The sequence below is a fragment of the Strix aluco genome, chromosome 5 (assembly GCF_031877795.1).
Source record: "Strix aluco isolate bStrAlu1 chromosome 5, bStrAlu1.hap1, whole genome shotgun sequence".
NCBI classification, from domain to species: Eukaryota; Metazoa; Chordata; class Aves; order Strigiformes; family Strigidae; genus Strix; species Strix aluco.
The window spans coordinates 82,658,615-82,678,905 of NC_133935.1; the positions used below are offsets into that span (position 1 = coordinate 82,658,615).

A 20,291-nucleotide genomic window follows, 5' to 3' on the forward strand; every position below is an offset into this window, starting at 1 on the left:
TGAAAAGAAATGGGCACTCAGATGTTCTAGCTAGGCTAAAGACTTCCTGCAAGCAGGTGAAGCAAGGTTTGTAGGCCGAGGCAGTCAACACTTTAAATGATCTGTATCGGGTGGTTTAATAAGAGGTGTTTTGTTCTATATGTGAGTATGTTTGTCTTACAGAGGACTGGTGATTAAAAAGCAGGAAATGCCTTTCAGTGAAGATGAAGGGGCTGATGGGCTCAATTTGCTGCAGCTGTGTTGAGTCTGTGAAATTCGGGTGCTCTCAGCACCTCCAAAACTCTGGCCATGTAATTAGACCATGAAAAATCATTATTTTATGGTTCATTGCAAAAACACCTTCATACACAATTACTACATCTATTAGCAGTTTTTATTCTCCATCCCTACCAGTGCAGTCTGCACATGCCTCACTCCACCTTGTGCTTTGAGGAAAGAAAACTACTTGTCAAGAAAGGGCCCCGAATGCACGCAAACCTGCCCATGCCTTCATCCAGCTCAGTACGTCAGTCAAAGACCGTCTCCTAAAAGTCCTCTGAAGTTAAGCACAGTGTGACTTTACACCACGGGAGTTTAGGGGATGTATGTGGAGGACGTTATCCATGACACTTCAGTCCTTACCATTCCTCTCATCATCTTTCTACAACCCTATAAAGCCATCAACAGATTTCTAGAGTGCTTAACCCTCTTTAGACCTGTCCCCTTCCTCTCTTCCCTGTCATCTGCCATGGCTATAATTTTCTAGCCATGCCCCAGCTCAGTTTGTCCCTTACCTGTCACTCTTGCAGACCGCATCGTGGGGAAACACAACACAAAATTGAGCTAAACCTTCCCCCAAGCAAAGGGTAAATTTGAAGAACTTGGGTTACTCAGGTAACATCCAAACCAAACAAACTGCAATAGTATTAAATGGTGACAGCTTGCATGTATCTTGTCATTTCTAGCACTTTGGGACTTGCTTCTTGCTAGCATTAATCATTGTTGAAGCCAAAGGGGACTTCTTTCACATTCTGTACACCTCAGAATCGTAAAATGGCAGGAGAGAATGTGGGAGGGAGAAGAAGAGATACCAGATCTTAATAAAACCCTAATATTCTTCTTGGGGGAAGGATTATAAATCCATAGACTTTTTGGAACCAATAGGAAAACCAAAGAGGAAGAAAATATTAAGGAGCAGCAGGGACAGGCTAAGGGCATGGGAGAAAAAAAGCACCTGAAGAGGCACCAGCATGAAAAGCTGTGGGAAAAATTTACATTCTTTGCCTAACTCCGGTCTGGGAATGAATTTAAGGTTTTCTCCAAGCTCCTGATCCAATTAGTGAGTGCAGCTTAATTAGACCAGCAGTCCAAGGAAAAGAAGAACCCAAATCTCGACCTGCCAGGATCCTGACCACCTTCAGTGAGTCTGGAAGTCAGGAAGAAATGTATCGACCTACCAAAAGACTGGGGGAAGAAGAGAAAATGGTTCATGATCACCAGAAAATGAAATGATTTCCAGTGTCTTCAGAGATCATTGCTTTTATGGATTAGTCTGTGCAGACACCTCTACACACACACCTCAGCCCCTCATTTCAGCTTTTAGATCCCAAGTTGTTCAGTAGGATCCTTTTGGAGCAGCTCTTGAACATATTTTCCACATCACTTCAATGCCAACTGCTTTTGCTTTTTTAAACCCTTGTGACTCACAAGTAATACAAGTTTCCCAGAAGTGAAAGAGGTGTATTTTCCTATTGAAGAGAACTGTTTAGAACAACTTCTCTAGGGTCAAACTAACTTGAATTACACAGTCAATATCTGGCTACAGCTTCAGGGAACTTCTCCAGAAACCAGGGACAGTCTCTGAGGCCAAATAAATACTAGTGAATAAAAGAGGCAAGGGACCGCTCTCTCACTCTTAAGAGAAGTGGTGTGGTACAGCTTGCATTTACACAGCTATACTTCTCCTTCCTTTCCAAACAGGATGTCCTTGTCCATACTGCCTAGTGGGAACAGTGTCTAGCCCATGTTATTCCCCCAAACACACCCACACACTGGGCAGGAAAGTGCTAACTGGCACCAAGACCAATGCTGTGGTCCTGCTTGCTTTACTGGCACAGGCAGAGCTTTGGATTCCCAGCATTTACCTTAGTTCATTCACGGGTTAAAAGAGGACAAATGTGCATCCATCACATAGACTCTCACAAATAAATGCAAAGCAATAGCTGTAACTGCCTGAGCAATGGCATAGCCAGAAGATTGTTTGCTGTCATCCTTTCATAAATCCCAATTTAAGGGATTTAAACTGTGTTAGGTATTCATACAATTTTAGTACTAGAAGAATGTGGTCTGTTACTTGGCCTCCTACATTGTCAGACATATATATATATATATGCACATTTTGGAGAAAGACTGAGAGGGAGAGAGGGAAGGAGGAAGGGAGAGAAGCAGGAGAAAATGAATATTGCTGTTGGATGCCAAATATAGTTCATGCGGTAATGCATAACATCATTATTTTCTATTTAAAGCACAGAAACAAGCATATAGCTTGCTTAAAACGAGTTGTTTCTTTTACTGGAGAACACTAAACCTGCTGAAATTCAACGACTTTTGGAAGCTTTCCAACTCAGTCATTTGCAATCCCCTGCAATCCGTGTTTTAAATTCAAGTTAAATTGAACAGTAGCTTGAGAGACTAAGAACAATGCTGCACTTTAAAATAATAATAGTAGTCTAACGATCCCTTCCACAGTTGCCCCCACACCCTGTTGTTCCTCCTGTACATTTACTAATTAGGCTATAACACTTGGTCTCCTTTAAGAGTTGTACCCTCATATAGAAATGAAAAAGTTGGAGGTCTTAGAAGTGACAACTTCACTTCCTAATGTACAAATAACTACTATTGCTCTGTTAGCAGTTCTACTCCATTTATTTAATTCCTTCATTTCTTACCACCCACACAAACGGCAACAACTCCAGGACACATGCGAACCAAACTGAGTGGAGATAAGGAAGGGGAAGTACGACCAAAATTTCTCCCTTCAAAATCACATGGAAACCAAAGTGATTAACTATCTTTTCTTCAAACAAATGAGCCTTTACAGAACCTATTCAATCCTAAAAATAGACATTAAGTGGGATTCTATATCTTGTTGGGAATAATGCCTTGGGGATATTTTGTATCATCCATGCTTAAAAAGCAAACCCATTAGACATCTGAGCAAAACATCAGATATTATTTTAACAGCAAGAGTTATCCATCTCATCTGCAGCGGCAATAACTTTTGTTGACATTTTGCCAATTGAAGTTTGCATGCCAATGTGTTTTTTTTTTTTTCCCCCTTTGCGTTAAAACAATAAGGCACAGAAAGATAACAAAAGTCTCTCTGTGACATTAATTGACTGGAGTTTTAACACCCATTCAAGGTAACTGTGAGGAGCAAAAATTACTGCCCACGTTTCTGAGCGGAAAATGAAATGCGATGAAGCGGTGATTTGCCCAGTGTCACGCAGGGAGGCACTGCATGGCCCAGAATGACTATCTGAAGGGAGGTAGCCGAGCTGTCCGCACCGCAGCAGAGCCTGAGCTCCTCATGCTCTAATTGATTTCCCCTCCTAACACCATTGCGAGGTGCCTACTGCTGCTATCTCTTTTTAGCAGAAAGGAAGACGATGGGGGAAAAAAGGCACAGAGGCTATACATGATTCATCTGGAGTTATTCCACAACCGAAGCCAAGGCTCTCAAGCCAAAATCTCGTAGTTTTATCACCAGGTATAGGTAAGGCATTAATGAGCGGGGGTACTCCACACAAGCACATATTTTTACAATATTACTCCCTAGATACCCTACTCAAGAGGTAACATAAGAACCTGAAGCAGTGATCCAGGATAGCTGGAGGAAATAAATGCCAGCCAAGCTGTCGTGGGTTTGAGATCTCAACTAATAACTAATGCAGCTTTGCACTGCATCAAGTGGATTTGTCCAGCATGACCTAAGATGTCAGGACTCTATTCCCAGCATGACACAAGCCTTACAGTCAATGTCCCACTGGACATGACTCAAGTGTTCTGAAGCCGTACTTTCTTCCATGTCCCTAGTTGGGCGTTGGTTTCCAGAAGCAAACCAGAGGCTGAGACTTTAGAAGGAGTACTTTTCCTTCAAAGCTCAGAGTGCCACCTCTCTCCACCCCTCCATATTAATATTTGGAAAACAGAGCCAGAGCAAAGCCAAAACACTCTACCTATTATCTCATCTTCTATGAATAGTCTTCCCACCTCCCATGGGAATCAAACAGGTCCCATAACCATCCCAGAAGGGGAAGGCAGCACAGCAGATGCTTGCGCTTACTTGAGTGATCTGCAGAAGCATATTAAACATTTCTTCTCCTAGCAAAAGCAAATCCCTTGCTTAGGAAGCATTGACTCCTGATGGCACGCTCAGGGAAGTTTGCCCTTCTCATTTATGACTTCAGGATCTTTGAAGACTCAAGACGATGTTACCATCTTAAGAAAACCCTCTCCTGCTGCCAAATGGAAATCTTTATGTAGCTCAGGCTGTGGGCACCATTTTAGGATGCTAACATTTGAGCCTGGTCCACATGAAACTCCCCCCTTTCCACATAAATTCCTCTGATTTCACATGCACATCTAGGGTGACTTTTAAAAATGTATCAAGAAAACAAAGCAATCCTCTACCCCCTTCTCCTCCTCCCCTAAAAACACAATCCCAAGCAAAATCAAATAAATTCTTTTAGGCTACCAATGACCGTGAAGAAATTTAGTTGAAAGGTTTTTAAAAACATGCAATAGCTTTTGTAATGCAAAACACAAACTTGGCTGCGACTGAGGGCACGACTACCAGGATATTAAATGCTTGTTTTGCAGAAGTTTTATTTTAAGATTTACGTTGTTCTGTGCTTGCATGTACTGTCTCCTCTGTGAACTATGCTCTGGGAAAACACCATGTGATTATGCTCAGCAATATCCTCCACCTTTGCCAAGCTGAAATTCAGGAAATAACCCTTTAAAGGGAATGACCAGCAACAGCAACATTTCAGAAAGGCAAGAAAGCATAGTCAGGGGCTCCTCTGTGTCTTTGACAACGTTATCTCATCTACACTTATCTTCTTCATTTTTGGCTTTCATTCAATAAGAGAGAAACCAGTCTCAACCACTTCCTCAGTTTCACATCACAGATTTTTCTGTTCATTTACTCAGCGGATCTTCTGCCTGACTCTTTCTGCAGCGTGGAAGGTCACCTTGATCCAACAATGCACTTGGTCTCCTCTTCTGACAGAAACTAGAGTCTATTATTTGGTACAAAACTCAAATTCTAGGCTATGGGATTTTTATTTTTTTTATGTAAAGCTTTTTAAAGTTCTTGTTGGAAAGCTTTCATATTTGCATTACAATGTACCAGCAAGAACATCTTATAGCTAAAAAGTGTGATTGAGGTAAGTCTAAAATAAGCCCAAAAAGCATCAAAATTATAACTTCTATTGAAATTCTACCTTTTAAATTAGAGCAAAGGGTACAATTCACAGAAACAGTTGGCATTGATGATCTGGGGCTGCTGCTGTTTTCACTTAGCAAAGGTGCAGAGCAGTTCTGAGTCCAGAATACATGTCTTGATTCACAATTCCCACCTCTCCAGCACTCAGACAGGCAGTCAAATTCCTCCCTGTTACCAAACACAGACTAATCCAGATTTCTTCAAAGGTCAGATATGAGCCCCAAACTACTTGCCAACACGCATGCCTCTAAATATTGCAGAGAATAGCCAAAGCATTCAGGTAGAAAAGAGGTTTTGAATGAAGATGTCAAAAATCCTCCTCTCCTGACTGAGATCAGCTGGGGTAAGTAGTACAGTTTTATTGTTTAACCAGCAGAGCCATAATATTTTACGCCAAATGAGGATATGGCTCATAAATTCTATTTAAGCCCTCCATGAGCTGAAGTTACAGGAATTTTCCACAACTATCCAGTATCAGCATCCAAATAAAAGCTCTCAGTGTTATGCCAATACTCTGCAGTGGTGAAATAATCTGGCTGTGGAGAGAGAATGAAAAAAGATAGCTCGATATTTGATCCACCTATGAAAACAGAATGTTACTGCAGTCTCCAGCCACAAGCATTCACAAACACACTCTGTCCATATGAAAATATGAACGTCTAGTTGTGTATACATACAAACAGCAGTGAGAATCATATTAAGAACCATGTAATTTTTAACCACTCTTTGTATGAACTCATTCTCTTTAAATTCTTTGTATGAACTCATTCTCTTTAAATTTTTAGCATCTCTCTAGCTAATGTATTTTGTCAATATTTTCTTTGGTAAAAGGAAAGTATTTTTTATTGATACTAAACATGCACTATACATTTATAATCCCAATCTTAAGGAATTCGAATGTATTTAAATATTTCCCTCAATAGGTGCTTGGGAAGTTAAACAAACTAAAATATAAATCGGCAACATTAACAGAAACATATATTTTTGAAGAATGAGTCAGTTCCAGCTGGCTGTGGGATTTGGACCGAGCTGTGATTAAGCTTTCATTAGTAAAAGGGACAGTAGCAGGACAGTAAGACCAAAACAATCAACCTGCCTCCACTCATTTGTAAAGCTCTGAACTACCATCTGACCCCAAAATATGAACCTTAATGCATTTTTCCAGAGATTGTGCCCCTTGATTCCCTTGAAAAAAGCACCAACATGCTTCATTTAGTGACTTATAAATGCCAGTATGTGAAAAGCTGTCTTCTCTTACTTATTCTTTATATTGCTAATCTTCTCAATTAGAAGTTTCTCCTGCGTTGTCCCTCTTGAGTAACATCTTTATGTGCGACTTGCCTAAAGGTCAAAGAAATCTCTTTGCAGAGATGCCTTCAGGTGCAACAGCTGGAGGCCACAGAGAGCTATCAGGAAGGTCCTCTGATAAAACCAACTGAGCTCAAAGCTCTTACATCATTCATTCTACCTGCTCCAAAGGTAGCATTTGGAGCTACTGGGAAGCTTTGAACTCCTTGTTTCTTGGTGTATGATATTTTTCCTGAGCAGGGCTAATGCAGCCTGAGGGCTGTTGCAGCTTCGATGAAGCTAGTGGAGGGCAATGAAAGCACAGGGGAAAATGGCAGGGGTGCAGAAAAGAAATTTTCACCAAGTTACACCCTCTATTTTTGGCTCTCATGTCAACAGGGAGGAAGACAAGTGGCAGACATGAGAGTGGTTAGCTATCAGCCTACTTTATCTGGGATAAATCCGTATCATTCTTTGCAAAATGAAGAGGGTCACAAAAGGCAAGGGACACGCCTGCCTGAGCAACCCTCACAGCCCCCCAGACACAAGCATGTATACTGACTGTACCTCTTACCTACCAACATCTTTCTTTTGGTTAATCATATACTTTTGTACAAATAGGAGGATTCTATATTCACACAAGCACAGAAATGTCTTTCACTTCTTAGCAATTGTAGAAGTGAGAGATGAAAAAATCCAGTAGCACATCTTGAATGACTTAATGCCAATACAGGATTACAGCCTATCATATATTTTCTAATTCTTTCCTACCCCAAATGCCCCTAAGGATTAGCATTTAACTTTGTTTCTTTTAGAAGGTTATTCTAATTGGACAGATACTGTTTTTTCCTGATACTTGATCTAAGTTTTATTTTACCTCTTATGACAGTAAATCCTCAATTCTGTGTACAATCAAAAATAGTTCCCATTTGCAACTGGCATTTGGGCAGTACTTGGCCCTGGAGGAAATAAATGCACCATCTACATCCATGCTGCTGTGGATGCTTGGCAAGGTACTCCCGCAACAGCATTTACCCTCTCTGTATTCCTCGCAGTATTTGAAATGAACATACTGTATAATAACACAGCACATTTTCCTCTAAGGTATTGTCATGAATTGCCCACAAAATAATATTAGTCGCTGTCTGGCGGATACTTGCTCAAGTGATGGTCTAGAACACAAACTCCCTTCAATCATTTGAGCCATTCACAGCTGAACGGAAATATAAAGGTATCACGCACCTTGCATCTCTGTATGAGGCTGTAATCCCACTGAGAGATCCTGGCAGCGGTAAGGAACTCTAGAGTGTTTTGTTTATTTTCACGGTGGAATTACAAGCTTTACTTATGGAGGTACCTGACTTTCAGTTCTTAGTTTAAAACTAATCTTATCCTCTGATTAGTGTCTTATTTTCCACAATCGTATTTTCTTCAACCCGAAATCCTATGTTCTCTATCTTGAAATCAATGATAAGGCTCTATTCATACTTTCTTAAAGATCGTTACAGACTTCCAATTATTCCTTTCAGACATGAGCTTCTTTTTTTCTTTCTCCTCTGTTTTTTTTCCCTGTGTTTCTCCTTCAGAAGAGAAATTTTCCACTCGCTGCAACTAGTAATGGTTGCAAGTGGGGTTGGGTGAGCGTTCCTAGAATGAATGACAGAGGCGATGTATTCATGAGATTCCCTGATACATTGCAAATTCCATTTGCAAAGAAGCAAAGTTGCTTATTCTAACCCCTGCTTGCGTATCCCCCCCTCCTGCGACGGGAGATAGCCCATCTGAGTTACAATAGGGCGAGAGCTGGGATTGACTGCAGCCTGCTTTAATGCCACTCTTAATGACAACTTGTGAAGATTAGGAAGTTGTCAGAATCAGATATCAGCAAAAGCTCCAGCTTGCTTTGTGAAGTCAGTCTGAATTAATTAATGGGTAGCTTTCCTTTGATATTGCTTTGATATTTGGCTGCAGCTGGATAAAAATCAACCACAAAGGAAGCTACATTTTGTTTACCACTGCTTAAGACTCTGTTTAGTTCAATGTTTTTTTCTTTTGCAGTTTTTGCTTTTTTAACTTCCCTGGCACAAGGCAATAGAGATAGGCTTTTGCTAATAAATGGAGTTATGGTGGCATGTTTTTCAATGACTGCTTCTCTCCGCTCCTGGAGATACTCAGGCTACATTCTGGGAGCAAAGCCATTACTGATTTCAGCAAAGCTGCAAGTGAAAAGATGGATCGTTCCAAAAGTAAGACAAACATTAGATTTGCCCACTCTGGTACTGCTTTTCCTATTCAAAGGTATTTAACACTTTAGTGATATTTTCTCTCTGTTTTAGAGGGTGCTGATTACTTGCTCCATACACTGACAGCCTGAAATATAAGCTCTGCAATTAGGAGTCTTCCTTAACTTTTCAGGGTGGGAATTCACAGCCCATTTTAGTGTCTCTAAATGTTTTGGACATCTACCATGACAATCAGATGAACACATCTGTACCCCAAAGAGGTGCTTGCACCCAAATGAATCCCTGAGTATTTCTATCAGCCCCAGTGACCCTGCTTGGCAATAGGAGAAAGGATTGCTCTGTACACCACAGGGGAAGAGGAGAGCAAGAAGTGGTTCTTCCAACTAAGCTGATGAATATGATAATTTCTTCCAGAGAACGAACAAAAAATCAATTATCTCTCTGGGTCTGCAAAGAGTATTTTTAATTAGGCAGAATATAATTGCCCAAAGTGTGTTATTAGAGCAGGAGGCTCAGTCAAGCCACCCAGTTTCACCTGGTTTTCCAGGACATATTATGGGGTTTCTAATGACCACAGAGAAGACAGAGCTTATGTTTTCTCACTCACCCTGTATGTTGTCACATAGAACAGCATGGTGCATCTAAACAGTGTGATTCATTATCCAACTGAGGTGGGAGAAAGCTAGCTAGGGATGCCTCAGCTTCCCGCACCACCACGGGAGTACAAACACTAAATGAGACAACATTGCATCCCTTCGATAGCAATGCATAGAGCCACAGACCACACAGCAGAGGTCTTTGAAAGAAGCAGCACAGCTCACGGGGTTGGACACAATGGCAGAAGGATGCTGAACAAACAATCTCTCTGTTATAAACATGCCATGAAGCCCAGGCTCTTTAGTCATAACATAACTCAGATCCATGGACGCCAAGCACTGCTATTGAGGCAGGTGAATGGCATCCAAGGGCATCTCTAATGATGTTACTTCCTGATGCCTGCAACACTGTTTATGATTTGCCTTTCTAATTTCACTATTGTAGGAGTAGTCAGACAGCTAGGAAGGCTCCCTGAACTAGTTTTTCATTACGAAGACAATTTTAATAGCTTGTGTCATGGTGCTAATGAGGCTGACTGAAGCACCTGTACTTTCTGTTCTGGATAACAGAAAACAGCTAACACCAGCAGGAGGATAAATAGCTGTTTAAGAGAGTGCCTGGACTATTATCCTTAGCTAAGCATCCTGCCTAAATCTTGGTGAGCTTTGCAATACCCTAGAGTACTCCAGTGAGGGCCTCTCATTTTTGTTCAGTTTTCCATTCTGAAGTGCACAGCTCCAGTCAGTGATTTCTGGGTACCCAGATTGAAAGTGATATCCTGTGGACAGATCCTCCAGCCTTGCTGAATAAGGTGTTCCAAGTTGGACATTAAATTCTGAAGACATTTTGCAAAGTGATGACCTCAACTATCTGGAGTTACAGAAATCAGAGGTAAAGCCCAGTGACACACACCAGAACAGTTTGGCCTTTTGGGGATGGGCTTCACATTAGGGATTTTTTCTGAGATTAAGCCAGTAGTATACGTTACTTGGTTTCCATCCCAATATTAATATACTGCAAAGCTGTGCAAAAAAAATCCTGAACTACTCCAAAAGAGCTATCTAAAAAAGCTAGCATGCATCTAACTGCATTTGCAGCTGGGGTAATGTGCTCTGGCTTCTCAGCAGATCTGCTACACCAGGGAAAGGCAACAGTCTGGTATGAATGTCCAGGATCTGAAAGAGCTCACTTCTGCCCATACCCTGTGCAGCTTTGCACCCTCCTGACATACCCCAGGGGTTAGGCTGGAGCCTCACTCCCCAGAGTAAGGCAGATCAAGGTTTAGCCTCCTTCTTCCAGTGCTTCAGGTCAATGGATCTTCCCTATTCTTGGAGAGTATCTTCCAAACATTTGAAGCTTTTCCAAATAATGAAAGTACTTATTAGAGCATGGACTCATATCCAGCTATCACCATTCTTGAGTCACTGCCCTCAGTACTAGGCACCCAAGTGCTTTTACTTGCTTTCTCTTGACCCCATGAGAGTTTAATATTTTCATATACAGTGGAACAGCTTCAAGAGGAGAAATGGTGACCTCTAATCTCAACTAAGTCCAGTGGTGAAGACTCTGTTAGGTGAGTTCAAGTTAAATCCTTACAGCAAACAAGCCAGAGAGGATATGAACTGCATTGTCTTGCATGGCAGAAAGCTATCCTAATGATAAGGCTGTACGGGAAGATGAATTTGCCCCCCCATCCTTCATTGAGAAAAAGGGACAATATAATTATGAATTTTATGTTTTGCTCAATTCAGAGAAGTTATTTTCCCTTAGTCAATGTTCCCCTCTCCCTACACCTGCACAGCACCCATCATTCTGCCATTAAGCAGCAAGTTCAGCTACTCACAGGAGTTTCATTGGGCTCCTAAGTCACTTTTTACCATTTTATGAATTCAGGTCTGATAATCCATTCTATGTTTCACAGTAATGGTAGATGCAAATCCAACCTTTCTAATAAGGTACCTGAATTTAATGAAAATACTGATTTTTCATTTAAGTGGCAAAGTCAGTGCAACTTTTTTTGAGGGGCAGAGGTAGAAGTGGTGTATTTGCATAATAAAAAAATCACTTCTTCTGAGCTGGACAAAATGTATCATTAAGTGGTTTCATTTGCATAGTATTTTAAAGGGAGAAATGGGCCAGTTTCACTTTCTCAACATCATTCAATGTCTTATAGCTCAGTTCCTAGGAACAGGCGCTCCCTGGGAATTCTCCGCTTTCCCATCTGGTTATTTTTATCATTTAAACAGTTCTAGACTTTTTGGATCCTTCATTAAACAGCATTTGGCCATGCTATATGGGTACTAAATTAGTTTAATTTGTCATCATAAATCAATCACTTCAGACCCTTAACTAACTTAACTGCTCTTTGAATTCCCTTTCTGTTTGTCAAAATCTCTCAAAGTCACTGATATCTCATATTCAGGCTATTACTCAAGTCATATTGGGTGATTACCTTTTTATTACAGGTAATTTTTACATAATGTTCATATAGTACTGACAACTCATAAAACCTAAAGCAGAGAAGGGAACTGGATATTAAAACGCTACTCCAGAAAGGAGTGTGCCAGGATATTAATTAGAAATGAGCTCATAGTGTAAAGTGAAAATCAGAAATATATTTGTGTTTTTGCTTCTTGTTGGAAAAATGGTATTTTATCAGAAAGTGAATGTGGATTCGTAGTAAGTCATCATGGATGCCTGCACTTTGAAACAGATTATTCTGAAGGTTGAATAACCTCCTGCACAGTGCCGGAATTTCTCTCCCACGTTACAACCCCTCAAGCCCCGCGCCCCCGGAGGGGCCATGGTGCTGCCTTGCTGATACATGTGATACTGACACCATGGCACATAGCAAGACCAAGTGTGTTTTACACTCAACGTGAAACCTGAGCTGGTCTACGGGGGTGAGGGGAAGTCCCAAAGTAGACTGGCATTATGGCGATGACTGTCAGCCTGCTGTAGGGCAGAATGAACCCTACTGTGAATGGACACCAAAAGAGAAGAATGATCTAATCTCCTCTTTAAAAATCAGTTTTTCATATTCTACACCCCTAAATGGACCCTGAGGTTACCTTACAGCCAGTGCAGAATATTTAGGGAAAAGTTCCCTCTAAGACAGTCTTGTTTCTCTATCACATAAACAGCATTTAATAAAACCAGTAATGATTCATATAATGTAAAAACTGAAAGATCTTTCCCTCAACATCTGGCAAAAAAGGAAGCCATTAATATTTTACAAGACAGATCCTACAAACTCTACCTTGATGTTAAACTTTTAAGAGCCTTCTCAAAACTGTATTTCTCCATTGTTAAAACCTTAATTAAATTAATTAATACAGCTAATGTCCTAACGTCATGCCAGAACTACAATACAAAGGGTTTGCTGCTACTTGGAATATGTTTATCTCTCTTGAAATAAGAACCACATAAAACGTCAGTTTGTTGAGCATACAGGAGTGCTGAGACCGAAATCAGTGTGGGCTGTAAATTATTCCTGTGAAAACCTTAGCTATGAGGATATATGCAAAAAATATAGGCAACAAATAATCATTGCCATGTCAGATGAATCATAGAATTATTTAGGTTGGAAAAGACCTTTTAAGATCATTAAGTCCAACACTAAACCTAACACTGCCAAATCTACCACTAAACCAATCTAAATCTAACTTCAAATACAGAAAAAAGACTCCAAAAAAGTTTTAGGTGTAGATTTTACAAATGGATTCCCATGGATTCCTGACTTCAAATAGCTTCTGCATGAGATTAAAGGTGTATTTATTCAGCAGCTGGGCTCCAAGAATCCAACCAACATATAGTGCTCTTGGGTTACCTACCTGACAGCTCTTGCCAGGAAATCCTACCAGATTCACTAGTTAGCAAAACAGAGCACATTCTCATTTTAAACTAATGAACTTTAAAACTAAAACAAACAAAAAATGTCAGTGCCACAAAGGCAGCTAAAGCAGTCCCTGCATACAGCTCTTCAAGGTTTGCTCTCCATACAGAAGCCAATTTTCATTAAGCAGCATATTAGAGCACAGGAAGGACTAAGATTATTATATCTAACTAAAGGTACAGAATAAATTTAGATGAGAGGAATTTATTGGATTATTTTGTTTAGGGAATACAATTTAAACACCTCTAGCAAAGCCATGAGATTCTTAATGAAGATGAGACTAGTTAATGCTTCAGTTCTACATCTCATCCCAAAGAAGCACATTTCTAAGATCATTATTACATTCAAGTTGAAGTTTTCCATCTTCTCCCTTCTGCCTTTTGAAACAAAATCCAGACCAGCGTTCCAGGAAAACCTGACTGTAAATCAAATAATACAAACTGCACCCCTATGAGCTAGAATATGAGCTATGTACTTTTATGACATATTTGAAAAAACACATCTGGAAATTAATGTTGTTCATTTATGTCCTGGTTTCAGCTGGGATAGAGTTAATTTTCTTTCTAGTAGCTGGTATAATGCTGTGTTTTGGATTTTGGATGAGAATAATGTTGATAACACACTGATGTTTAGTTGTTGCTGAGCAGTGTTTACACTAAGTCAAGGACTTTTCAGTTTCCCACACCACCTTGCCAACGAGGAGGCCGGGGGGCACAAGAAGCTAGGGAGGGCCACAGAAGGGACATCTGACCCAAACTTGCTGAAGGGATATTCCATACCATATGGCATCATGCTCAGCATATAAAGCTGGGGGTAAAGCTGGCTGGGGACCACTGCTCAGGAACTGGCTGGACATCAGTTGGCAGGTAGTGAGCAATTGCATTGTGCATCACTTGTTTTGTATATTCAAATTCTATTATTATTATTTTCCTTTCTTTTTCTGTTCCATTAAACAGTCTGTATATCAACCCATAAATTTTACATTATTTCCAATTCTCTCCCCCATCCCACTGGCTGGGGGGGAAGTAAGCGAAGGGCTGTGTGGTGTTTAGCTGCTTGCCAGGTTAAACCATGACAATTTACAAGACAGAAAAGCTACTGGTGATGCCAGCACCAAGTAAACAGAAGAGAAGTGTCCCCATTTCATTGACATGTACCATATATATCAATATGTCTGTATTTCTCAAAACACTTCTAAATCTTCTCTGCCTAGCAGCAATCCCACCATAACAAGTGGTATCTAAATACGTTTTGGAGGAAAGATAAAAGCTTCATTATATGACAAGGAATATTATGACTAACAGAGAGATTATATTAACTATGAGTAAAACGAAGATGTTTGATCCTACTTATGCTGAAAGTTTTTAAAAATTTAAAAAAATCTTTTAAATGAATTTTATCCTCAGGAAAATGATTAAAACCAAAAAAGCCTTGAGATGTCGGCTGGTGACATGTTTTTCTTCTTTATCTTTCTTTTTTGTTGTTGTTGCTGTGAAAAAAAATCTGAGAAAATACAGCAAAGTGCATCATTAACTTCTTATTAATTTTATAATACAAAGGCAATTCAGTTAAAATAGTGGTGCTGCAACTTTAAATTACAGAACTAGCTTGGTATTTAATGAGAGATTTAGCACAGCAGGGTTTCTGTTAAATTAAGTTGTGCCTTCACATCACAGTGGGAAAACAGGTGTATATTGGTTTAGAATTATGGAAATGTTGACTAATTCCAAGGCTTGTAATCAAACAGCAAGGCACCCTGCAATATTTTCTTCCAAGATTCTGCATTAATCATTTATGTCTGGTCTTATTTTCTTCATGTCCACTAAGAGGGTGCAGCTCAAAGGAGCAGATAAAGAGCTCCTGTTTTCATGTCTCTGTTAAGGGTGAGGTCCATGCAAAAAGTAGATCTAGAAACAGAACACTGCAGCTTTGCGCAAATACCTACCTAAATTAAACTGAACGTGCAGTCTTGGAAGGGGGATAAATTTCACACTAAACAAACATTTTTTTGGCTTCACCAGTGCTGATCCAAAAACTGCTTACCGAGCCACATGGAGCAGGTCTGCATTTAAGAAATGAAGAGACTAAGCTCAGAAATAATCTGGCCTCTATCATTTAATGAACATCGAGGTGCTCCCCTCCACGCTTCTGCAGCACTGTGGGTTATACCTGTGTGCAGGTAAAACGCAGGCGAGCTCCAACCGCCGCAGCATCCCTGCTCCTGCAGCTGCCATCATTCCTTACCTCATACTAATAAATCACCTGCCTTTGCCTCAGATCTTCTTCCTGGGCTATTTAAGGATGCCTCTTATCTGACATGTGCTGGTATTACAGTAAAAGTGGAAGGCACGGATTCTTTTGTTTCCAGGAGACACCTTATTACTGAACCTCCTACATACCATATCTCGTTTACTGGAAGCAAGCTGACATTTGATGCCCAAATGAACCTGATCCAAATTCATCCCTTGTTGTAACTCTGCCAGAAGATTGCTTCCATTTGCTCTGACAATGTTTTGCACATGGACCTATCCACTACCAATTTCTGCTCGTTCAGTGAAAGCTGCTTAGCGGGCAAGACCTAACAACATGGAAATGACTAAAATTCATATAAGGAGAATCCTGCTAATGTGAAGTGTTTTCAGCATGTGTGCCACACCTTTAAAGTGTGCTTAAAGGAAGTTGTTTTGGGAATGCACAAAGGCAGCATAAAGGTATGACCATATATGCTGAATCTCAGCATACAGCATGTGCAAAATATTGAATCTGTTATAGAATATATGCTGAATCGTTCTCAAAGAGAAGTAATGGAGTTGCTTCTTTTTATTAGATGTGTCCCTTTAAGAAGTAGGTATAACAACTTATCTCAAAGTAAAATCTTAACATCTCTGGCAGTATCGGGAATATTTTTAAAGCCCAGGCCCCAGAGTCATGGGAATGTAGTTTTCACATTTCCTTAAAAGAAAAGTTTGTAACCTCACAGTCAGAACAGAAAAACACAGCTTGAAAAGTTTTAAATGACAAAGAGCTAGAGATATCATTAGAAAAAAAAATTATATTTTTGAGTTTTATTTAAAAAAAAAAAATCAAAAGGTACAGTAGTCTTTTTAACTGCTACATGCTTGTTAGCTGTACAAAAGCAGAGGAGAAAATGATGCCCTGCTCAAGTAAGATGCAATGCAGAGCTGAGCCAGCTTTGCCACCTGTACATGGAGAGGTCAGGGAAGGAGCCTGCCCTTCCGAGTCACCTGCTGGGATAACTAAGATCTCTCAAAACACAGCAGCCAGCTCGTGGGGCTCAGGGAAGAACAGAGAAGCAAACAAAAGGACCCTCTCTGCTTTTAAGGGAAGCGATGCATAGATCTCGTGGTAGACCTTCAGCGTAGGGTCCCACACCCTACCTGGAGCCAGGGATGCTGGCTGGGCAGGGTGATGCTTCAGCAGCTCAGGACCACCTCTGCTGATGTCCATCCTGCCCAGCCAGTTGGCACAGCCGTTTGACTCAAAGCATGTTGGAGAGCAATTACACAACGAGTTGGGTTAAGTGCAACATTAGCTACATTGGGTTAGAGATCATTCATCCAAGGGCTTGGCATTTCCCGGCAGTGGGGTGGGAACCAACAACTGGGGTTGCAGAGCCAGAGGATGCTGAGATGCAACCTGAGCTCCAAAAGGGTCTCAAAAGGGAATCATCCCTCAGAGCCTTCCTTTCTCTCTGAGGATGGCACATCCATCCTCTAAGCCCTCAAAAGCCAAGCCTGCCACTGAGAGGCTTGTAAGGTCTTGATACTGTCCCTTGCAAGGGTCAGTTGCTGGAAAACATCACTTGAATGTGAAGTGCCACAACTATTCTTTTTATTTTCCTGTAGCTGGCCTACCTCTGCGAATTTCCTACCACCTTTTCCAGCATTTTCATTTACAAATGACAGAGGAATCCCATTTTATCTTGGTGAATTAGCAGGACTCATGGGTAACTATCCAACATACTTTACACTGGTCATTTCCATGACAAATGAGGTGGCTTTCCTAACAGGAGTTGCATAAAGTGAGCTGGTCAGATGTGAATTTTTCAAACACATAATGTCCAATTTCACATACAGCACATAGGAACTAAAGGAGATATTGGCCATATAACTGTCAGTCTAGTCAATGTTCTATTTATTTATACGGTGTGGTATACATTTATTTATTTTTGTGTCTGTAACCATACACTACAACCATATACTTGAACACATCCCCTATATCAAGAGGGAATATACATATATATATATTTATATTTTTCCTTTTCCATCCCCAAAGTATTTGGCTACATTCAGCAGAAGAAATGAAAACATTGGAAAAAAGATTTCAGAGTTAAGTCATGGAATTACGAGTGATATACTTCTCTCTAGCCCTGTAACTTAAATCTGAACTACTATAGGATAACGTGAGCTACAGTTTGTACAACACAACCACAACTGTTCCAAGCACCTGTGTGATGTATCAGTGAGAACAGGTTGCTGCGGAGAGGTGGTGGCAGGGAACAGGATGACACTGTGCTGTGTGGTACCACGCTCTACGGTACCCTGATGTGCAGCCACCACGCTGATGCAGTCAGGTTATTTAGAAACCATGTGGATAAAGGCTGCATTTAGCAAAGTTGGCTGTATTTTGTCTTTTCCTATTCTCTCCCTTTTAAAACTAGAAGCCCCAATGGTGCAGTGTTTTTCTGCCATATGTTTTTTCCTCCTCCCTCCTCCTTAAATAAGAAAAAAAAAAAAAATTACATTGCAATTCAGTAACTGCTTCTAGTCAGCAGGAATCAGCACTGTTTCCAGCCAAGGGACTTTCTACAGAAGAGCAACTGCCTTTTGAGATGATGCCATTGCTACAGGACTGGCACCGTTACAGGACAGACCATCAGGTTAGCCACCCTCCCTTTAAGAGATCAAGGTCATTTGGGGCACCAAACAGCATCTTGAGCAAAAGGGCTATTTTTCTGGCAATAAAATAATGAGGATCAAAAAGTAAATGTACTCACCCCAGGTAAAGTTTTAATATTGTGCAGTGCATTCTGTGCCTCAAGAGCAGCTTTTCTTGTATAAAATGTTACGAAACAACAACCTATAGAGAGAAATGAAAAGCTTTCAGAAATTAGTGAGTATGATTTGTGAGAGTACAATAGGGAGGGAGAAAAAACAGTGGTTGAACAACACATCAGGAAAGCTGGAAATGTGAATTATCATGAGGCTGCCTGAATGACATGAATAAAAGAAAGCTTGTATGGTTTAAACTAAAAAGTCACCCCCTGTGCATTGCATCTATAGCACACCTACATTGTTAGTGAACTGTAATCACTTAGAAATTAAGTTAACCAAAATCCAATTGGCTTTGTACAGTGTAAATAAGGTTATATTTTTCTGAAGGCTCCCCATTATACTTTGAATATAAGCAACATGGCGAGTTCAAGCAGCAGGAATTCATTGTCGCATCCCAGGCAGAAAATCAGGTTATAGCAGGACCTTATTTAAAGGGCCTTATATGTAAGAGCTAAGTTTTGTTCCCCTCTATTTGAAACCAGGTAGGACTGGAGGTAGGACACTCATCTCAGTTGCAACAATGAAAAACAAGTTACAGGAGAATTTGCCACTGGTGGGATAGTGGAAGCTGCTGATGGTTGACAGCATTAAGTGAGGCTCTGCTCACCCTTTATCTGTCTAACCTTCAGTAAAGCAGACAGTTTTAGTTGCCTTAATCCTATGGTTTCCCCTTTGGCAGCACAGTCCAACAGAATGGTCTGTGGGACCAAACACAGCTTGTTGCCACTTTCTCCACTGCAAACATTTAAATTAACTCTTCCACAGCACACACAACCTAGGCAGCTCAACACCAGCCCCAGGGTGAGGTCAGGGCTCACAGGCAGATCCTCAGGGAAGAGCTATAACCTGACAGGTGTGGGACAAAGAAACAAGGGCCATGATTTGACTTGCTGCAATCTGCAATGTCCCACAGCAATGAAGTCTGCTCGGAGGCATGCACAGAGCACGTGTGGAGAGGTTACTGTGGGAGGACCTTGCATCCACATTGCAGGTGGGATGCTCAACACTATATCCCAACTTGTGACTTCAACTATACTTCCAATGGGAGGGAAACCACTTTGAGAGCAACATTCGCACACCTATGTGCACAACACAAGATTGCAGGTATAGACACAAGGAAAATTCACACTTAAATAGCTCCCATCCAGCACAGTAAATCAGTAATGTAGGAACATCCTTAGAGGCTAATCAGTTGCTACTCTCTCCATAGGGGAAATGCAGTGGGGCTGAATGCAGCCCTTGTCCTGTGGATATGGGCAGCTCCTGCTTTGGAGCCATGTCACATTAAGAAGAGACCCCAAAACTCCTTTAGAGCTCTGTGACTGCAGATGGGGTGCTCGGTGACCCAACTGCTATGGGGAGAGGGAAAACATGCTGGGTAATGTTGGCTGGGAGGCAGAAGTGGCTAGTGAAGTAAAAACTTACTTTTATCAAACAAGATGATGCAGATTTTACTGATGAATCAGACAACAATCCTACTCTCTTAATCACAGACAGAGATTTGTTGCAACTCCAGAAAAATGTCAAAACCAAATAATAAACAGAAGAAACCCTGGCTCTCGAGCCTCGGTGTTCCCTCAGAGCGTGACACAGAGAAAATAATCTATCCTTTGGGCAGTGAGCAAAGATGTTGCTTGCACTGGCTCCCTCATGTTGACCAAGGTGAAACATCACATCCCACCTGATATGCCTGCTTTTGTTCAACC

General features: G+C 40.8%; 1 protein-coding gene across 10 annotated transcripts in view; it reads right to left on the reverse strand.

Moving 5' to 3' along the window:
• Positions 1-20,291, reverse strand: part of CELF2 (CUGBP Elav-like family member 2) — a 386,251-nt gene that overhangs the window by 85,679 nt on the left and 280,281 nt on the right. For all 10 annotated transcript variants that reach the window (XM_074828029.1, XM_074828028.1, XM_074828026.1 and 7 more), the window contains one exon: positions 18,528-18,610. In XM_074828029.1, the coding sequence (XP_074684130.1) occupies positions 18,528-18,610 (83 nt within the window). The remainder of the gene's footprint in view (positions 1-18,527; positions 18,611-20,291) is intronic.